General features: G+C 37.1%; 1 protein-coding gene across 4 annotated transcripts in view; it reads right to left on the reverse strand.

The window, feature by feature from the left end:
• Positions 1–20,389, reverse strand: part of ADK (adenosine kinase) — a 298,735-nt gene that overhangs the window by 197,890 nt on the left and 80,456 nt on the right. For all 4 annotated transcript variants that reach the window (XM_052799044.1, XM_052799045.1, XM_052799042.1 and 1 more), the window contains one exon: positions 18,856–18,934. In XM_052799044.1, coding sequence (XP_052655004.1) covers positions 18,856–18,934 — 79 coding nt within the window. The remainder of the gene's footprint in view (positions 1–18,855; positions 18,935–20,389) is intronic.

Consider the following 20,389-nt stretch of genomic DNA (forward strand, 5'->3'; position numbering starts at 1 on the left):
CTAAGTGGTGTAGCAGGTCGCTAACTATTTCCCCTTGGATTACAGGGGCTTCGTTCTGCTCCCCATCTCTGTCTTCCAGCTCAGGGAGCTGGATACCTGGACAACAACTGGTCTTACTATTAAAGACTGAGGCAAAAAAGGTGTTAAGTACCTCAGCCTTTTCTTCATCGTTTGTCACTATGTTTCCCCCCACATCCAGTAAAGGATGGAGATTCTCCTTAGCCCTCCTTTTGTTGCTAAAATATTTATAGAAACATTTTATTTTGCATACTGCTTCCTCCTATTCAGCCACTATTTGTGAAAGCAAAAGAGCACACTGCTGCTTTTTTCATCCCCATACTTTTTAATATACTCCTTCCTGCAAATTAAAACCTGAGCATAACTAGTAGCAATAATTATGCTAGTAGTTACATATACATACACGTGCTTCAGTACAACTCTAAGTTGGCTGAAGTCACCACCACTGAAGGTTTTGCACCAGAAGTTTCTAATGCATAGCATCTGGTTATCTCCTCCTTTTAGATCCCCCAGAACTTCAGAGAAATATATTTCACTGAAATGAAATTAAAATATTTAATAATTAAGGCAGTCATTAACTGTATCATATACTTCAATCTACAAATTCAGGCTGAAAGATGCCACTGACTGATTCAGAAAAGAAAGATCCTAGAATGTGCCTTTATCAATGAAGACCATCTATGCACTGCCACTCAGTGCTCTTAGGAGCAGTAATTTCCATCAGATACTGATACACTGCAATAGGATAGGAGAGGGAATCAGGAAGCATTTGTCTCATTCTTATTTCTGATACAATTTTGAACAAAGGCCACAGGCCAAAGCAAGGCAAGCAACTACTTTAGACCCTGAAGACTTGTGCCAGCTCGGTAACTCAGAGCTCTCCTCTGGTAGAGTGCTGTACGTGAAAATAATCTCTCTTTCCAATTCAAGTATTTATGGCCACATGTAACTATGGTATATCCATACAAACTAAAGCAGTCAACAGAAATCACACATTCTTTCATCCATCGTGGATTTATTGGAACCATTGAAAGTTTACAGGTGCATCAGAAGGCAGTAAGATCTGAGGTCACTAATCTCCCTTGCAAGAAAATTTCTGTAGGCTGATCATCGGGAGAAAAATCTAGGCCACATTCAGAAATGATATAAAATGCTCATAAAATATATTGCTTTACATTGACTTGACTCAGTTGTCCTCTGTTAGAATGTGTAAGTTAGAGATCATACCTATAAATTACCTTCTTCTATCTCCAAATTTGACTATTTCTTTCCAGATTTTGCAGCTGTTATTTTTAATAGCTCCTCTGTTTCTGAAGAAGACAGCCGTTGTGAGAGAGATGTTTACTGCTAAAGGAGACACAGTCCCCTAGGTAGTCCAGTCAGCTTTGATATTTAGTACCATGCTCTGGAGCCAGTTTCAGTATGTAATGGAGAGCAACTGTAGTTTAGAACTGAAGCTTTCAGCTCAACCATTGCCGTATTCTGGACCAGATAGCATTATTTTAATCCTTCGGTATTTTTCAGGTACATGATTGTTAGAGTAAATGAGCATGCAAGCCTCAAAGGTAAGATCTGTATCTGTCAGAATGACAGCACAGACTTGTAGTCAATAAAAAGCAACTTTTAAAGCTCTCTCCTAAACTGAAGACGATCCTAAGCCCCACATCATTTTTAACGAAGTCCAATAACTTAAGCACTAACTTCTAGCAAAGGTTTCATCTTTCCATTGGTATCACTTCTACACTAAGTTCAGTCCCGATATATTGCTTTTCATTTATGTTCAGATTTCTCAGCAACTTAGAGATGATGCTCCTTGCACTGACTTAAAGGAAACATACAATTATTTCATGTCTGCATACCAGCAACATTTGATAACCCCCTGGGGTTTCATGTAAATTCTAACTACCATGGAAAAGAAAACAGAGGTCTGGAAGACTCCGTACAAGACAGCTCATGGAACAAAGACGTCAGTTCCATAATATGTAGTTACCAAACAGTTTGGTATCACTGCTAATGACAGTAGCAGCAACATTTGGATCTCTGAGCTGTGAGCCAAATAAATAATGAACATGACTGTGGAAAGGCTGTCTCCATCTCTTCTTTCCTTACTCCTCTGATTACACCCCTAATATTAGTTCTGTTAAAATGAATGCTTACCCACATTCAAAGCAACCTAATGGAAGGGCCAAGTGAAATAGATCCACAACAATGGCAGAAGATGGGCATTTTTTTGAATTGTCCTTCAATCTGTTTCTGAAACAAATTCCTCATAACTGAAAAGCTATTGTACAAAGAGAAAGATACAGAAGCATCAAGTGCTTTTCTTTTTAATAGTCCTTTAAATTTAAATTATATTTTGTAATTGTATGTTATCAAAAATTGGCACTGCTGGTGTCCTTAAAAGAGATACAGATGTCTACAATTCAAGCATGATCCTACAGGACAGGTTGGACCCTATGTCTTACCACAACACTCCCAAAAATACTCCAAAACCAAAGCAATAAAGCAACAGTTTTGGAATGAATTGTAAGGTACTCCTTCCATAAGGACAGTGGGTCATGACACTTGGCAGAGAAAGCAGCACCTGACAAATTCCGCATTAATGAAATACCTAGTACTATTCAAAGAGCCATCAGCTCTTCCTAAGCAGACTGTCAAAATAAAAAGGAAAGCTTCTAGTATATGACATCCTTCCACTGCACTATGAGTCCCCTCTGTTAGAAGAGGAGGGGTATTTCTACTTTCCTGACAATAACGTGGAGCAGCTCGCTTGGAAAAAGAGATGCTCCCTTCTTAAGTTCCAAATGGGGAAAACAGAAAGGAAAAACAAGAAAGCTGGAGAACAAGGAAAGACTACAGACTCCCAAGAGGTACAGTGAGTTTGTATTAGAGAACAAATCCAAAGCAAACACTTGCAGAGATCTAGGGGTGAAGAGGAAATCACACAGACTTCGTCTAGTGTCAGAAGCCATTTGAAGTTCCCAAACTAGCAAGCAAAACCATTAAAAAAGCCCTATAAAAATGGAACAGGGTGGGATTTGTTTTTAAACTTTTTATTTAATCTGCCTCACCAATATCATTTTAAATCATAGCTTTAGAACTGGGAACATTTGGCATCTTTCAAAAGCTCACAAAAAAAGTCAAGGAAGGGGATTGTGGAAAGCGGAAGAGGTTAATTTCTTGTTAAGTCAGACACACCATAAAAGAGAAGTTCAACTTCAGTGGTCAGACAGTAGTTCAGAGCATGAGCTAGAAACAAAGTTTTTGTGTCTTTGGTTGAACATAAGATTTATTTTATGGTAGTCAAAACCCTGCTTTCAGCTGTCTAAAAGCATCCTAAAGACTAGACACTTCTCATGATGCTAGTAAAATGAGAAAAATCTGACAAGAACACAGGTCAGATGATGGTCAAATTCTTCCCCTCCTTCTACACCTTCTGGAAAAGATGAAAGAATAATTAAAACTCACCTTGATAGGACTAACAAAATAGTTCATCAATATGTTTCAAAGAATGGATGGGAAAAATGAGAAGTTCTAAAACAAAAACCAAGAACCCCAAATGCCATCTCACTCCATCATGTTGCAATTAAAAAATAATTAGTTGATACATGTTCTTTCTTGCTTGACTTGGAACATACTCAACTACTATACCTCGATATTTTTAACAAAGCTTGCCATGTTATTGTCTATTTTGTAAGTGAAGCTGCTTTGGAATTTAATTATTAATATTTAAATTGATTCTAAAATTTAACTTGCCCAGGATATTTACCAAAAGGAAACCTGCATATCAAGCCAGTGCTGCCTCACTAATTGCTGCATCCAGCTTCTTTTATTTGTAAAAAATACTAGAGCCATTGACATAGGGGTCTCTTGACAGGTAGCTTCATATGACCAGGTCAGTTACCTTTTCTTTTAAGTACCTTAGTTCTCAGGATCTTTAAACCTTTGAACTGTATGTCAGAGTTAAATAAAATACCATCAAAAATCTGTCATACACAGAAGCCCACTTTTTTTTTATTAGCATATATATTCTGTATGTGTACAGCTCAGACTTTAAAACAGAAACCTGTTTTGTTTTTAGCAGGGCAGCTTTGAGTCATCTAGTCTAAAATTCTAGCACAGTTAGATTGTCACAGAAAATCACACTTGGTCTACTTCACAGCAGTATTCCCAGCATAAAGCCCAAATTTACATTATGTATGTAAATTTAAAAACTGTCATTGCTACAGTTTTTTAAATCATGTTAGTTCTTCTGAAAAAATTATATTTGTCATACCTAAAGCCATTATCCATCCATACCAGAAATAGGGTAGGAGAAAGAGAATATTTTCTTTTCATTCCTGCCAACTTGCCCTTATTTTGTGATCCACCAGACCTGGCTCTTGCTACGTCACGCTCTGGATCCTAAAGCATGCTTAGTGGCCAAACAAGGCATGCAGTTTCTTACAGGTCTACTGCAAAGCATTTGAAAAGTAGATATATCTTCATCAATAGCGATGGCAAAACTTGATAAATTGCCCAGTTTAGAAGGTCAAGGACTAGCTTGTAATAAAATAAAAAAAAATAAAAGAATTTTTTCATTAAAAATGAGTCTGAAGAAACAATGTAACTAAATATTCAAATACTTGGACAAATGCTTATTTGAGACTAATTATTTGAGAATAATTCCTTTGCCTTTAGTAGATGTGCTTTTCCTCAATTTCATATATTAAGACTCCCTCAAAAGAATGAGTGCCACTTCCTTTTGCTCTCCAGAACTGGTTCCTTCTGAAAAGGGAACAGAATGTAAAGCTGACAGAAACGAGCTTTCAGTTCCATGACTCCAAAACATCACAAAGACCTGTTTCCTATGGCCAACTAACATTGGACAAGAGAAAACACAAAAAAATTTTAAAACAATTTCGAAAAACAGATTTTTAACGTATTCTAAAGCACGTGACTGTTTAAAAAAATTCAATTAATGATATAATTCAGTTTAGTGTTAAGGTATAATTGTAACCTAAGTGTATTCCTGCAGTGCTAACTTCTGTGTATTTTGAATATTTCAATTCAATCAAGTTTTGAAAATAATATTTGAAAAACTTCACAGTGAGTTAAATAGGCAATCCCTAAACTTCTAGATTTGGTTAATCAGATACATTACCATTTTATCTCATTTATAAAAAAGGGGGGGATTGTTATAAGCAGCAGTATTTAGCAACTTTTCACAGCAATTTTAAAAGGTAATACATATCACCATGTTATCAAGATATCTGCATTTCACATATGACAACCGTTCGTAAAATTAATTTGTGGAACAAAATTCTTCAGTTATTGTAATTAGACTAATGGTGAATTTTGGACTACCTTGCAATTATTATTAGCTATATCCATAAACTGAAGATCCAATAATCTGAGATCAAATTCCCTTTCATAATAGGGTAGGGGCCTTTACAGACGTAGCTGGACACCACTGATAATGATCCAGACAGATTCCTGTAATGTGTATCCTCTACATAGGAAGAGCTAATTTTCTGGGCTCTCATGTAGGCGTAGAGCTCTGACTTACGAGCAGGAACAGATTTCCATAGGAGACCTTAGTGGTATTTAACCAGCAGACTACCGATCCCTTTCCCAGGAACCCTTGCCCTCACTGCAGGAACAATTCAGTTGCTCGTGACATATCTACTGAGCTACTGCAGCTGACAGCCTGGTAAATTAAAATAAACCAGTACCTATTTTCTCTTAGTATTCAGCCTGCAGGTTGCAGCAATTCAGCAGCTGTTACAGAATAAGCTGACCCATCTTGAGATCATAGGTGAGAACCGCTGAGGCTGCACAAAAGTTAGCTTTTTTGATCAATCACACCCACTGTAGTCTCAACCCGTATACAAAGTATTTTAAAAACTTGAACAATGAATAATAACAATATTAAACATTTATGTCAACAAGTTTCCTTCTTTATTTAATAACCATCTACTGTACACTATGGAATTAATCTACAGTCATGCAGAATTTCTTCCACATAAGATGCATGAAAAAGGCAGAAAAATCCCAGCTCATCTCAAGAGTCCAAGTGAGCTCTGGAACGTTGCCTTAAAAAAAATCCTTTTATTTATTTTATTTACAAACTAAGAATATGACATCACTGTGATTTCAGGTTGTATTTTTAAAAGACAAACCAACCAGCTTAATTTATCTTACAGCACATTTGTACCATTATAATGACAGGGAAAGAAGGACTTATGTTCTTAGGCTTTACAGATATATCTCAATGCATTAATGCTACCATTGACAGCCTAAGAGTAAATAAATTTCTTGAATTAATTCATTTATTTGTCAGACTGTAATGTCATGAAGAAATTCAGTGTAATTGGGCGTAGTAATTTCACTTTACTAGGATATCTAAAATTACCTTTTCTTACACAGACTAGTATGTAATATAAAGTATATCTTTCATAAGTAAATACTACTCAATTCTAAAATGCACGCATGTAACTCCTAAAGATGTCTTAGTAAATCAGAGTGGTCTTCTCCTTAGAAAAATGGAAAATATAAAACCCTGTGTAGAAGCAAACAAGTTTACTTATTTTGTTTCCTAGGGCAAATGTATAGTGATTTGGGAAAAATAAATGCAAAAATACTTGAAACATTGTTCAGTTAGTCCCAATACTGTGACAGGTGTGAGGATAGGGAAAGAGTCTAAGGTAGATATTGTGAATAGCTAGGGAAAGCATGCAGAATCTAGCTATTATGCCTACAGGACCCTTCCTTCACTCACAGGTGAAAAAAAAGGGTTGAAAGCAGAACAAAAGAACAGGATTTGAAGTGAATACAACACCATCAACTTTCAATGCTTTACTTTACTAGGTACAACATAACAAGAAACTAAGTGGAGCTGCTGCATATGTGTTTGCGCTTTAACAAATTCAGGGTATACAAGAAGCGTACTTTTCCTTTAAGGTCTTGTGACCGTTTTGAACAGAACCCCAGCAAAATGGGCTAAATATTCTGGTAAATATTCTCCTACAGTTGTTTAAGATGATAATAGGCCAAATCCATCCAAATACTGTTTTGCAGCAAGAATAATTAAACTGTGAAACTCAACACATATCAATGAGGTCAAATTTTAGAAAGTTCTTTTTTAAAAAAGACTAGACATATATAACAATAATGAGAATACCTACAGGCCAACTCTAATGGGTCAGGCTGTAAGTTAATTACTGGTAGAGTAGTCCTAGGATAAGACTTCCCTATTAGAAGTTCATTGCATTATTCCATATCCTTTCTTTGAACAGAACAGCACATAATGCTAGTCACTGCAAAAGCCAGTGAAACACAGATTGCTGATGTGATTGGTAAGGCGATCCTACATGTTCCTTTAAAATAATGCTCAGGGTCCTAAAATAAAAAGCACTACTGTAACTCCTGATGAACCAATCAAATTACCAGTCCTTATCCCTTTGCATTATTAAAAAGACTAGGTAAATTCCTACATTAAATTTCTATTCTGATAAACCACTATCTCCATCATATACATAAGAAAGAGAAAGGTATACTAATCTACTATATGGTCACAATGCAAGTTAGCAGCGAAGTCAAATTCAGAACTCAAAAGTACAAAACCAGACATACATACACTTGGATTGAGCACAAGTTATTGAAAGAGAGAGAAGAATGGGTTTAGGCAAAAAAACTGTGAATATATCTAATAAATGTGCAAAGAAACTAATACATTTAAACTGAGGAAAGCACTAGGTCTCCAGGAATAGTATATTATAAAACCTGCACAGAGTTGTTACCTAACAGCAAGATTTTCAGTGTCCTTGTTCAGGAAAAAGAAAAAAAAGTACATTCAACAGGAAGTATTCTAGAGATATGCAAGAAACCCCTGTAACTTAGCATTTCAGATTTCCAGAGCAATTAACTCCCCACTGTATCACATCACTTAACATTAATTAATTGCTAAAGATGTAGTTATGTAACTTATTGAGCTGCTAAGGATAAAACACTTCCCGAGCTCCCAAGACTTGAGTGGCATGCCAAATTAGTATCAGTGAAGCACAGGGATTTACCCTCTCTTCTGAGATTGCCAAATCAAGCAGTCATTCTCCTTCCAGTAACAACTAACGGGAACAAGTCAAGTAAATGTCAGTCAACTATTAGAGTGCCATCAGCCCACCACTGCATGGACAGCCACATGGAGCGAAAGGTTCTGAGAAAGCCCCATTGTCACTCTGCGTACAAAAAATGTTGGAGGGTTCACAGCATGGCACCCCTGGAACCAGGTACCCTAAATGTGGCTCACTGATACTTCCAGCTGTTTATTTCTTCAGGATATGTCCCAGCCTACATCAATTATTGTGCTACCTGGAAACATCTTTATTTTCAGAATAAGCATAAATTAGGGAATGTGCTAGTTACTCTAATATACAGCATGGTTTACAAGTTAGAGGTGGCATTGCCTCAGGGGAAAACAAAACCAAAAAACAATGCAGTTTGAGTCCACTCACTCAGCTAGATATTAGCTTCTGGACAGAGCTGAAATTCCTTCATTCCTTTTGAAAAAAACTGACAAATTTTTACAGCTCAAAAACATGGTACTAACATAGCTAAACAGGCATAGAAGCTGAGTCAAGTAGAAGGCAGCTGAATTGCACTCCCAGGAAGAGCCAACTGCTACCACTTATATTGTGCCTTCTGATTCCATGTGGGTGACTGATGTTTGATTACTCTGGAATATGGAAACAGTTTTTAATCATTTAAATAAATTACAATTTTGGAGAGATGAACAGAGGCTGCATATGTACTCTGAAGCTCACTCAAACACAATGAGAAGGAGAGTTTCAAGGTTTTATTTGAATGGATTTAAGGGGAATGTGATTTGTACAACTCTTCTTACTGTTTTTCTAAAGTGATGTTGGATGTGATGTATTTCAAAGACATTCTTCCCACAATCCTATTGAGGTTGCTGGCCAGTGACAAGGCCTGAAGAAGTAAGTGGATATGGTTCTGGTGCATCAAACAGGCAAGTCCAGGAAGCCAGCAGCCAGCCACTCAATTCCATGCCAAAGCGATGCACATAAGGACATTTGTCTTGCAATGCTTAACAGTTACCATCTGTCTCATAACAAAGTCTGTTGTAGAGTGACGATGGTGTAACTGAAACTGCCTCATTTTCAAGAGAACAAATTTAGGGACATGGCATTGCAATCTGAAAAAAAAAAAAAAAAAAATGCCACAGGCTCTTTGGAGCTTCATTTTCTGACCAACCTGGTATTTCTTGAAACTATATTCCCAGGCCTATGAATATACAACAGAGAGGTTGTACACAGTTACTCCCGGTATGCAAATCAGTACCAGAGTGCAGAAAAAAGCCTCACTATCAGTAACTTTGAAAAGTTAGGTCCTCCAGCACACTGCTGCATCATTTACTTTCAACATCTGACCCATAACCATAGAAACAATGTATGGGCTTCCTTCACAAGCACAAAAAGGCTTGAGAAGTACCCAGCTTTATAACCTGGGGGAAATTTGCTTAGAATTTTGCAGTTTGCCATAATGATAAAGTGATTTTGTTGCTTTTCTGAACTGTTCCAGGTAGCTCTGAATAAGGCTTTGAAATTGATCTTAGGTACAGCGGAATAAAAGGTCTAGCAATCTTCTCTAAACCTTTAAAAAAAAAAAAACAAAACAAAAACATAAGCAGCTCTCAAATATTACAGAATTTCTTTGATATCTGTAACAATCAGCTTCAGCATTACACCAGTTTCCCAAGCTGCATGTTATAATTCTGAAGAGGAAAGGCTGTCTGTTCTGTCAGAAGTAGAGACACGTTACTGTGGTGTTTGATATGGGCTAATTTGGAAACATACATGAATGACAGAGTGCAGTTGAAAGAATAAATAACCTAGGAAATTGATGTCACTGGCACATGACACTGTCCACCATGACGCTATCAATAGGACATCATCTTTGCAATAGTGGGAATAGCCATTGTTGTATTTCCAGAGAGACAAACTTAAACAACAATTTTTGTCAGCACTGAGGCATGTTTTGCTATTCCTTCACCAAGTACAAGTCTCACTCATTAGGACTGGCTACAGCACTGGGGATAGATGTTTAAGAGATTCAGTTTACTGGCTAGTAGCATATAAAATTCAGGAAGTTATAAATAAGAAAAATTTAGCTGTAAGTCCTAACTCTTTCTCTGTCTTATCTTCTATGTTGAATAGGCTTGAGAAGCAGGTACATGCACTTGCAGAACAGCACAGGGTGCCAGCGTTGTTGCTGACAGGAGATCACACTGGTGGAATGCTACACTGGTGCAGCACAGCAGAAACACACAGGTGCTGGCATAGAAAGGAACACATGCCTCAGGATTGTTGTCTGGCAGAGAAAGTAAGGCTATACCCCTAAGTTTATTAAGCCATACCAAACAGAAAATGGTTTAGAGAGCTTTTTCATAGTTTTTCTTGAAAGCTGGATTGAACTATTGAAAATATTGGAAACACATGTTTGCTGGGGCCACCAAGCCCATCTGAGTAGGGGGATGTAATGAAGCTGCTTAAGGAATATCAAGCATAAGGCCAAAACTAACTCTGAGGAATTTAAGATTCTGACCCAAATGGTTCAGAAAGCACAGAGCCTACCTCTCTCGGAAAATGTGGTGGGTTGACCCTGGCTGGATGCCAGGTGCCCAACGCTGATCTATCACTCCCCCTCCTCCTTAGCTGTACAGGGGAGAGAAAACATAACGAAAGGCTCACAGGTCGAGATAAGGACAGGGAGAGATCACTCACCAAGTACTGTCACGAGCAAGACAGACTCGACTTGGGGAAATTAATTAATTTATTACCAGTCAAATCAGAGTAGGATAATGAGAAATAAAACCAAATCTTAACACCACCTTCTGGCCCACCCCTCCCTTCTTCCTGGGCTTAACTTTACTCCTGAGTTCTCCACCTCCTCCCCACCAGTGGCACAGGGGGATGGGGAAATGGAGGTTGCAGTCAGTTCATCACACGTTGTTTCTGCTGCTCCTTCCTCCTCAGGGGCAGGCCTCCTCACACTCTTCCCCTGCTCCAGCATGGGGTCCCTCCCATGGGAGGGAAGTCCTCCATGAACTCTCCAACATAAGTCCTTCCTACAGGCTGCAGTTCTTCATGAACTGCTCCAGCTTGGGTCCCTTCCACAGGGTGCAGTCCTTCAGGCACAGACTGCTCCAGCGTGGGTCCCCCATGGGGTCACAAGTCCTGCCAGCAAACCTGCTCCAGCGTGGGCTCCTCTCTCCACAGATCCGCAGGTCCTGCCAGGAGCCTGCTCCAATGCAGGCTTCCCACAGGGTCACAGCCTCCTTCGGGCATCCCCCTGCTCCGGTGTGGGGTCCTCCACGGGCTGCAGGTAGATATCTGCTCTACTGTGGACCTCCCTGGGCTGCACGGCGACAGCCTGCCTCACCACGGTCTTCCCCACAGGCTGCAGGGGAATCTCTGCGCCGGCACCTGGAGCACCTCCTCCTCCTCCTTCTTCACTGACCTGGGGGTCTGCAGGGTTGTTTCCCTCACATATTCTCACTCCTCTCTCCAGCTGCAGTATCCATGCCCCAGCAACTTTTTTCCCTTCTTAAATCTGTTATCCCAGAGGCACTACCACTGTCACTGATGGGCTCGGGCTCAGCCAGCGGCGGGTCCATCTTGGAGCCAGCTGGCATTGGCTCTGTCGGACATAGGTGAAGCTTCCAGCAGCTTCTCACAGAAGCCAGCCCTGTAGCCCCCCTGCTACCAAAACCTTGTCACGCAGACCCAATACAGAAAAAAATGACCTATTTCCATCTGGTCAACAGAAACATACAGACCTAAATGTTCTCTGCTTCACCAAGTAGGAGGAAAAAGTTGTTTGGCAGACTTGCTTGCACTTTCTGGCAGTGCTATTCCAGAAAGAGTTTTTGGAAAAAGGTATTTGTGGCATAAGTGAATTTAAGCACACAATAAGCAGAACAGAGAACACTTCTAGTTGATGGCATGATGGATTCCATAAAATGATGATACATACTGCAAAGCTGCATCAACATAAAAAAATATAGAGTATGCTTGGGGTGACCTCCCTGATAACTTTTCCATTACTTCTCTTCCACTTATGCATATTCAATACATTTTGAGGCCTGCTCCCGAGCCAAACCTTTCTTCCTGCAATGCCTCAGTCTAATCAATTGTCTAGAAGTAATCCAGAAATTTTTTACAAGTGAGGAAAAGATTAAATTTATTAGTTATAGGCCCATTTATATAGAATGACAGGGCAGTGAAGAGGAAATCACTAAATGACTGAACACTGAAGAGCTAGTATGCGATGGACTTTGTAGATTTCATACAATAAGTAATGTTTAGCCAAGGGTACTACTTTGCAAATACATACAAACTTAGTTTTAAAAGCATGGAACCAGTTGCAATGAAACTAGTTATATGTTTACAAGACTACAGCTTATATTCTTTAAAAAATGCAGTTCTGCCTGCAAGTATTTTTCATAGATAGATTTTTAATTTTACCGACTGTTTTTTGATTAAGCATGACATGACCCAGCAGACACATATGTTTAATATAAATCCAAGGTTTGGCTAATTACTCACATAACAAATAGTAAAAAATTAAAACACATCTAAGCCTTCAGCACATACAGTTTTTTATAAAAAAGCATGAATCTGTTCATTTTTCAAAATTAAATTCTCAAACTCATCAGTTTATTAGGATGCTAAAAAGCACAATCACTTTAAATTAACAGATCAAGTTAATCATCATTGAAGAATAAAAATTGGGATGAAGTTACAAGCTCTTGAAATACAGGCTGATACTGGGAAAGTGTCATACTTCCCTGACGTACAGAAGACGGTGGGACTCAAATCTCAACATAATTTAGCATCAGATTATTCTCTCTTAGTGTTATCCCTCATTTAAAAGTCATTCCAATCAACACATTATTAAAAGTAAATAAACACATACACTAGTTTTAAGCCAAGCTTCTTTAAAGTATCTAACAACAGTATGTAGGCTTTTTGCAAAGATACTGCACAACCACAAAAACCCAAAAGCTTATGATTAGATAGCAAGAGGTTGTGCAGAAAAAAAACAGGGAGTCATTACGATTTTCTGAGTTATGTATTTTAAAAACATTATTGTGAAGTGTCAAGCGTATCTATATGAAAGCTTCCCGAGAATTGTAACTTATGTTTTCCCCTTATCTGTCAGTCCTACAAATTCAACGTGAAATGTGTCAAGCTATGTTCTTCCAAGGTCACATGGCATCACTCATAATAAAACTCGTGTAATGAGAATTTCACAATTCTTCTGAGGATGAATAAATGGTAGAATATAGCGTTCTCTAACTGCTAAGTTAGATCCACAGCAATAGCAGGATTCTTAGAATGAAAATAAGCCATGAAGAAATTGAGCATAAACCAAGAGCACTCATTCTGAGGATAAAGAATATGGCATTCTTTATATGAACTTCCAGAAAAACAAGAATGAATATGTGCTGTTTGATGCCAAGGTTGTGTTGTTTAAAATCCCAGTTATAAAATTCTATCAAGTTAGACTTGAAATCCAGCACTTGAGTTAGAAAGATAAAACGTCAAAGAGTACTTCTTGCAGTTTTAACCTCACCACTCCAAAGTCAAAATAAACACTGATAAAAATCATGCAAATATGGCCTGGTCAGCAATACTTGCCCTGTCTGCACATGTAAGCTATCCATTTTAGATACTTTAAAGTCACAAGCCCTATTAAAAGATTCAGATTTTTTTTCCCTTCCAGATCAACGTCTGTTGTTAGACAGGCAAAGTCTTAATTAAAATTACAGAAGGAAGCTGAGAAGTAGTAAAATACTGTCTTCACAAACCAGAATTTAGTTTGTTGGCAGAACTCTAAAACAATACATTATTTATGAACTGCATGCAGTTACATGTATGCATATTTTATAGATTTAATATAATGGATCCAGTCATTTGGAGGGATTGCAAGAGCTCAGATTAAAGCAAGATGTCACATATCATATTAGATATAAAAGCCAAAATTTAATGAGACAAGTAAAGGTCAGAGCAGCACACTGCAGTTTCAATTTGATACCCCCACTCTCCTCCTTGTTCTTAAGCATGCATCATAACTTTAACTTTAAACACAAAGCAAAACTAAAAGTTAGTATAAAGGGATAATTCTAATGCCAAGATCACTAAAGCAGACAGAAAAGTTAAACTTTAGTTTCTATTCTAGAAACCAAATGACTGCAATTCAGTTCATCATCTCTAGTCCTCATTTTCCAAAGTACTATCAAGCAATTTTCAGTGAATGACACCTGATTAATTAAAGCTTGATCCAGCAAAGTTATTAACGTTCCCTACTGGTGGGTTAAGGAAAAAAAAAAAATCCCAACAACTGTGTCTAATAGTAACACAGCACCGCTAGAAGTACATTACCTGCATTTTTACTGATAATCTGGATTCCAACTGCTTTCTGTATTGTACTGCACTCAGGAAAGCCCTTTATCATTATTCCTCTTCCCCTCTCCCCATTCTTTACAGTCTGTCTCTATATTTCCACTCAGTACTAAAGTCTTAAACAAAAAGATATTTATTTCAATAAGACTTCTCCTTAAGGCCTTAGAAGTACTCAATCTGTTCTGGTTAGCCATCTTTTCTTTTCCAGGTGAACAAATTTACACCCAAGAAAGATCAGAGTGGACAATGAAAAGCAGATTGGTAAGGAGGAAACAAGGATGGGACAGTGAGGGACACAGAATCAGAGCAACATTGGGATTTTTATGCTGTTTTTCCAGATTACTTATTTCATATCCTCTCAAACAGTTTTGTCTTTTCCCTCACACACTTTTCTGCCTCTACCTTCTTCACTTCCTCCTGTCACTATTCCTTTCCTGATATGAATTAGTATTTCCAAGACATAACTTGCTGTGAATTTAAACTCATTAAGGAATGACTAACCTGTAATCTCATTTACTTTATCTTTTCCATTTTTATACCTGTTCCTGTTATTTCTGGAATACATCAATCACTTCCCCCCCCCCCCCCCCCCGCGCCTCTCCTTATTCATAACATGAGTTAGGTCAAGCCAAAATAATTTTGGCTTCCTTGCTCTTTCCAAGATCAGTATATGTTCAAACAACTTTAATATCCCAGAGAACCTGAACATAAACATCCCATCTCACTGGCTTTCATACTGCTCTTCATTACTTTTATATTGCTCTTGGTACTCCCTTTCACAATTTTCAGATATTTTTAAAAAATAATATTGTACTTATAAAAACGCTTATATAATACACTTCTGAAAAGTAAGACTGTGATATTTCTAGGTTTCTGCCCCTTTACCATTTATCTTCCATCCTCTCAATTTTTAATCCAACAGTCTTCTGTATTTCTTTTGCAACAGAATAATTTTTCATTTGCTCCTTTCTTTCCTTTTAAAGAGCTTTCACTCTAATGTATGTTTTGACTCTGCTTCCGCATTTCATTTTTTAAAAATCTGTCTTTTCCATCATATATTAGAAGCATTTCTACAAAATAAATCCTTTCTGTTGTCCCTGATACATCCAGACCTTTTTCTTTTCCTGACCCTGCTAAGATACTCTGTCCACCTAATGCCCACTTTGGGCAGTCAACATTCAGTTTTTTGATTCTCACAATGCTCTCCAACCATCCCTCACTCCTGCAGTGTGCCACACGCTCTACTTCTGCTCTGCTGCAAGTCAATATTAAAAAAATACCAAGATTCCCTTTAGTACCTTACCTGCCAAATTCTTTCTTCAAGGCTGCACTTCAGATCTTTCCTTTCTGTTAACGTGCTAGGAAAAAAAAATAATCTAATTCTAGTCTTCACAGCTTGACTGTAATTTTGGTTAATTCTTTGTAAACTTCTAAAATCTTCATTTCCATTATAGTTGCTGCTGCCTTAAATTTTAGTCGCAAACCCCATGATTTAAGCCTTATTTTCTTCCCAGTTTTCTTCATAATTCAGAGCTTCTTCCTATTGCCTCTTTCTGTGATTTCCATCTCAAGTTTCTCACACATGATAAATACAGTATTTCTAAGACTTTTTCTCGCCCCCCCCGCCTTTTCTTTTTTTTTTTTTTAAGAAGAAGTTGGCTTATCCTTTTCAGGAACAGAGAGTCTTTCTTGAGTAGCTCTGACTATCTTTACAAATACGAAAAAAATATCCAAAAATGTATGAACATGTATAACAGAAGTGAGGATCATCATACACCATGTAAGCAAGCATATGACAGTTTCATTTTTCCTTTTTAAACACATTATATACTGTAAGTTTCCCCATTCATTTTGCCTTTAGGTATTTTTGTTACAATATACTGTTGCTTTTCTGACCCTTAAAGCAGCAGACTATTTGAAACAAACAATTCAATGACCCTATTTGAGTTGCTTCTTAAATTTTTCCTTTTTTTATTCCAATCATTTTATTAATGGCTCTGCAATTTTCTCAGTTTTTAGCATACTTTTTCAAGCTTTTGCCATAAAGCAACAGAAGTTGAGAAATTAATAAGAGCTTTATTCCTAGGATTTCTTCCCCACATATCTTCTCACAGAGAATCCACATTCACTTAGAATGTGGCTACCTCAGAGCTCTGAAATTATTTATTGGTCCTTTACTTCTCAACCACCAGTCAGGCTTCCTGAATCAGGCTCTGCTTTCTCCTATTACTTTCAACAAATAAAAATATATTTAAGTTATTCAGATCTAACATTACTTACACACTCATTCTCTCCAATATGCCAATAAATATTGCTGCAAAAATTCTTCCAGAATTTCTAGTTTAATTTTTGGTTTACATTTAAACTACTTTTTTTCTATCCTCACATTTTTTTCTTCTGCTAAAGCTTACAGAGTAACAGCTCCTTTCAAGATTTCCCGAATTCTGTTTTTCTCTCGCTCATCCTCCCATCCCTCTTTTTAAAGCCTCTTAGTGATGTTATGTTATTCATGCACAACTGTCTGAAGTTTCAATCTTATTTGAAACAAAAACTAGGAGATGACAACCCTTCTGGAAGGAAATACAATTCCAGATGGCAACTGGAACTGAATGAAGCACCCAACTCAGAGCCAAGGTAAAGGAAAAGTTCACTGACAAAACTTGATCAGTATAAGAAAGCAGCATTGACATAGAAACTCCTACATTTCATTGATTTAAATTTCACCTATTTCATTGACTCTGTATAGGTTCTGTGTACTTCATAGTATAATTATTGAGCAACACCTGGACTGATAAAAAGACAGTTAAGTATGAGACATAGTTTACTAATAAATTAGCTGATGCCAAAAAGGTCACTTCAGGGAGAGACAGAAGTAAAATCCTGGGCTCTTTGAACACTTCAGAGTTTAGAAACTCTGGGTCTACCACATGCACTTGCTTCTAAACCTCCTCAATCTAGATGCAGGAATGGAAACAAGAGTTTCATGCCTCAGAACTAATAAACAGTTGCAGAACTCCCTCCAAAAAGTTGACCTCTAATCAGCTGTCATGGAAGAGGCACCACCTCTACACCATCTCCATAGGTCAAGCAACAGTCATACTGACACAGAATGAATCCAACAACTTGAGCTCTCCTGATCAAGAGGGTTTTTTAAAGTATAAGAAGCAAAAAATTGGCTTGACCACATAGTAAACGCCCCCCCAAACCACAAAACCAAAAAAGCTCTGAAAGTTGTCTGTATTTTAAAAACATAACTATTTCAGAATTACAATGCTATATACAATAAAACACATGCAACTTGGGTTTTTCCCTGTTGTGAAATATTTTTATCACAAATATTTTCAAGACATTTGGGGTTTCAGAAAATGAAAACCTTAGTAAAGAAGCAACTATTCTGTACAAAGGAGCAGTGATCATTACTATAACGAATTTTTTCTTTTCATCTGCAGGGGCAACCTTTGTTAAATTTTAACTTAATTTCTTCCAAATGTGCATTTAATGCTATCTGGCAGTACGTTTTAATTATATAGGAAATCTGGAAGTTAATAAGCCAGGATCATTAACAAAAAGGTTATAAATACAGTTTATATATTTTTATTTATAGGATTTGTACATCTATCACAATCTAAAAGTATACATACAGGTATATGCTTAAGAGTATTGTGACAAAAGGCATACTTTAGTTACAGAAAAGCTAACATACCTGAAACCCAATTCATCATTACTGTTATTCATCATACCCATAGACAGAAACATTATCTTTGTATAAAAAAAAAAGTTTTACATTTCAATCTTTTATGGACAAACTTTCAAGTTCTTACAGGATAAACATGGTTAGAATTACAAAATGATGCAGGCTAGAAGGGACCTCTGCAGGTCTCTAGTCCAACCCACCACTCAGAGCAGGGCCAACCTCAAATTTAGATCTGGTTGTCCAAGGACTCATCCTGGTAAGTTATGAAAATCTCCAAGCACATAGATTCAACAACTTCTCTATATAACTATTCCCATTGTGACTTTTTTCTACTCATTGGAAGATTCCTAACTGCAGCTAGGGACCTTGTCCTTGCCTCTTACCCTTTCACTGTACACCTTTGACAAATGCCTGCCTCAATCTTCCTTAATACCCCTCCCTTCCACTCCTAGGTACATTGTAGTTGTAACTATAACATTAACAGAAAGTGTGTGAAAAGAATAAAAGAGCACAACTACAAAATAAATCATGTCAAAAAATACAAGCATAGTCTGAGCAACAAAATCACAAGCACCCACTCAACAGTACTCATGACGAACACACACAATACAGAGCATCAAGTTGATTCAAACCCAACACTTCAAATTATCAATAATTCTTTTTTAAGAAAGAACAAACCTGGGCCACTTTAACGGAATTTTGAGTAGAACCACCAGCATGATATTCTACTTTGAACTTTTTCACAAGTTCTTCAAATCTGTTAAAAAAAAAAAAAGGTGGAAAAAAGTTAAACTCTATAATTTTTTTTTTTCTTTTCAGAAGAAGACTTGAAGATTAGAAGTAGATGATGTGTTATTTGAAAATAAGAAATTCAGATACATTAGCTGTTACACATGATGCAAGGTAGGGACTTGTATTTAAATTTTTTCTAAATTACAAAGCAAAGAGTGACATCAACTTGAAACCTTCACCTTAAAGTTGTGAGTGAACTAAATAACTGAAATAAAACATTATCTGAAGCATAAGCTCGATTGCAGTGAACTGTTAGACTGATGAAATATATGCTTGAAGAAACATAACTGAAGACATTCAGATACTTAATTCCACCTCATTAAAGCTAGACACAGAATGTAAAATTAAGTGAGAAGATAGAGATCTGGTGTCTATTTCAAAATTAACTTGACCCAAACAACGGTGCTATGGTTTAAGTTTTCATATGAAATAGTACATTTTGACAGGTGAAGAACTTTTATGAACACATCTACTAGTATGTGAGAAAATCTGATAACAGAAAAGCCAAGTGTTTCCAGATGAGCTTTCAAATCCTTCAAGTCATACTACTATGAAAATATAGCATTCTCTGGTAACATTCAGTAGTATATTATTAGGTTTGAACATTAAAACAAATATTTAAACTTTTAACAGAAATATCTACCCTCACATTTCAGATCAAACCTTAGGGTTAAGACCCAGATAGAGTTCTATAAGACACTCTTCCTTGTCTAGGATATATTTTGCATCTCTGATTATAGTACACCACAGCTTAAGAACCAGCCTTCTCTCTAGTCACAGGCTATAGAAAAGGGAAATAAAGTGTCACAGAAAAGGGAACTAGAAAGAGGGAGTTGTGGGGACTGCAGGGAGGCTATGCACAAATATTGCATCATGCTTTTAAGTTCTAAGCACACTTCAAAATGAGTGGATTAAACAGCAGGATTAACAACCTCAGAAGATATTAAGACTCAGAAGGAAGTACTCCTGCAGGCAAGTTAAAATGTTTACTGTAAAATTTGTTTGCACATTTGAGGTTCAAAATGACCTTAAGGTCAACCCTAATTAATAGCATAGATTTGCCCTTAAGGTCTATTAACTTCAGATGTTTACCTTTAACAAATGAAGCTTGCCCAGTTAGATGTATTTCAACATGTTTTACTGTATTCACCTTTAGCATCTTTTAGAACAGTGACACATCTTTATTTCAGACACAGTGAAAAATGAACACTATCTACCAACCCTACCCTTCCTCTCCCCCTCACAACACCAATCTCCTTATAGTATGTGAAACAATGGCTTTGGGGATAGATTTGTCAAATAATGACTTGTTTGTTTAAAAGGTCCTGATTTTCAATACCATGTTACTAATAAGAGCATTTTTATTTCTATAGTACTTTGCATTTAAAATGTTTGAATAATGAGCTACTCACCCTAGCAA

Source organism: Harpia harpyja, chromosome 10, assembly GCF_026419915.1.
Source record: "Harpia harpyja isolate bHarHar1 chromosome 10, bHarHar1 primary haplotype, whole genome shotgun sequence".
NCBI classification, from domain to species: domain Eukaryota; kingdom Metazoa; phylum Chordata; class Aves; order Accipitriformes; family Accipitridae; genus Harpia; species Harpia harpyja.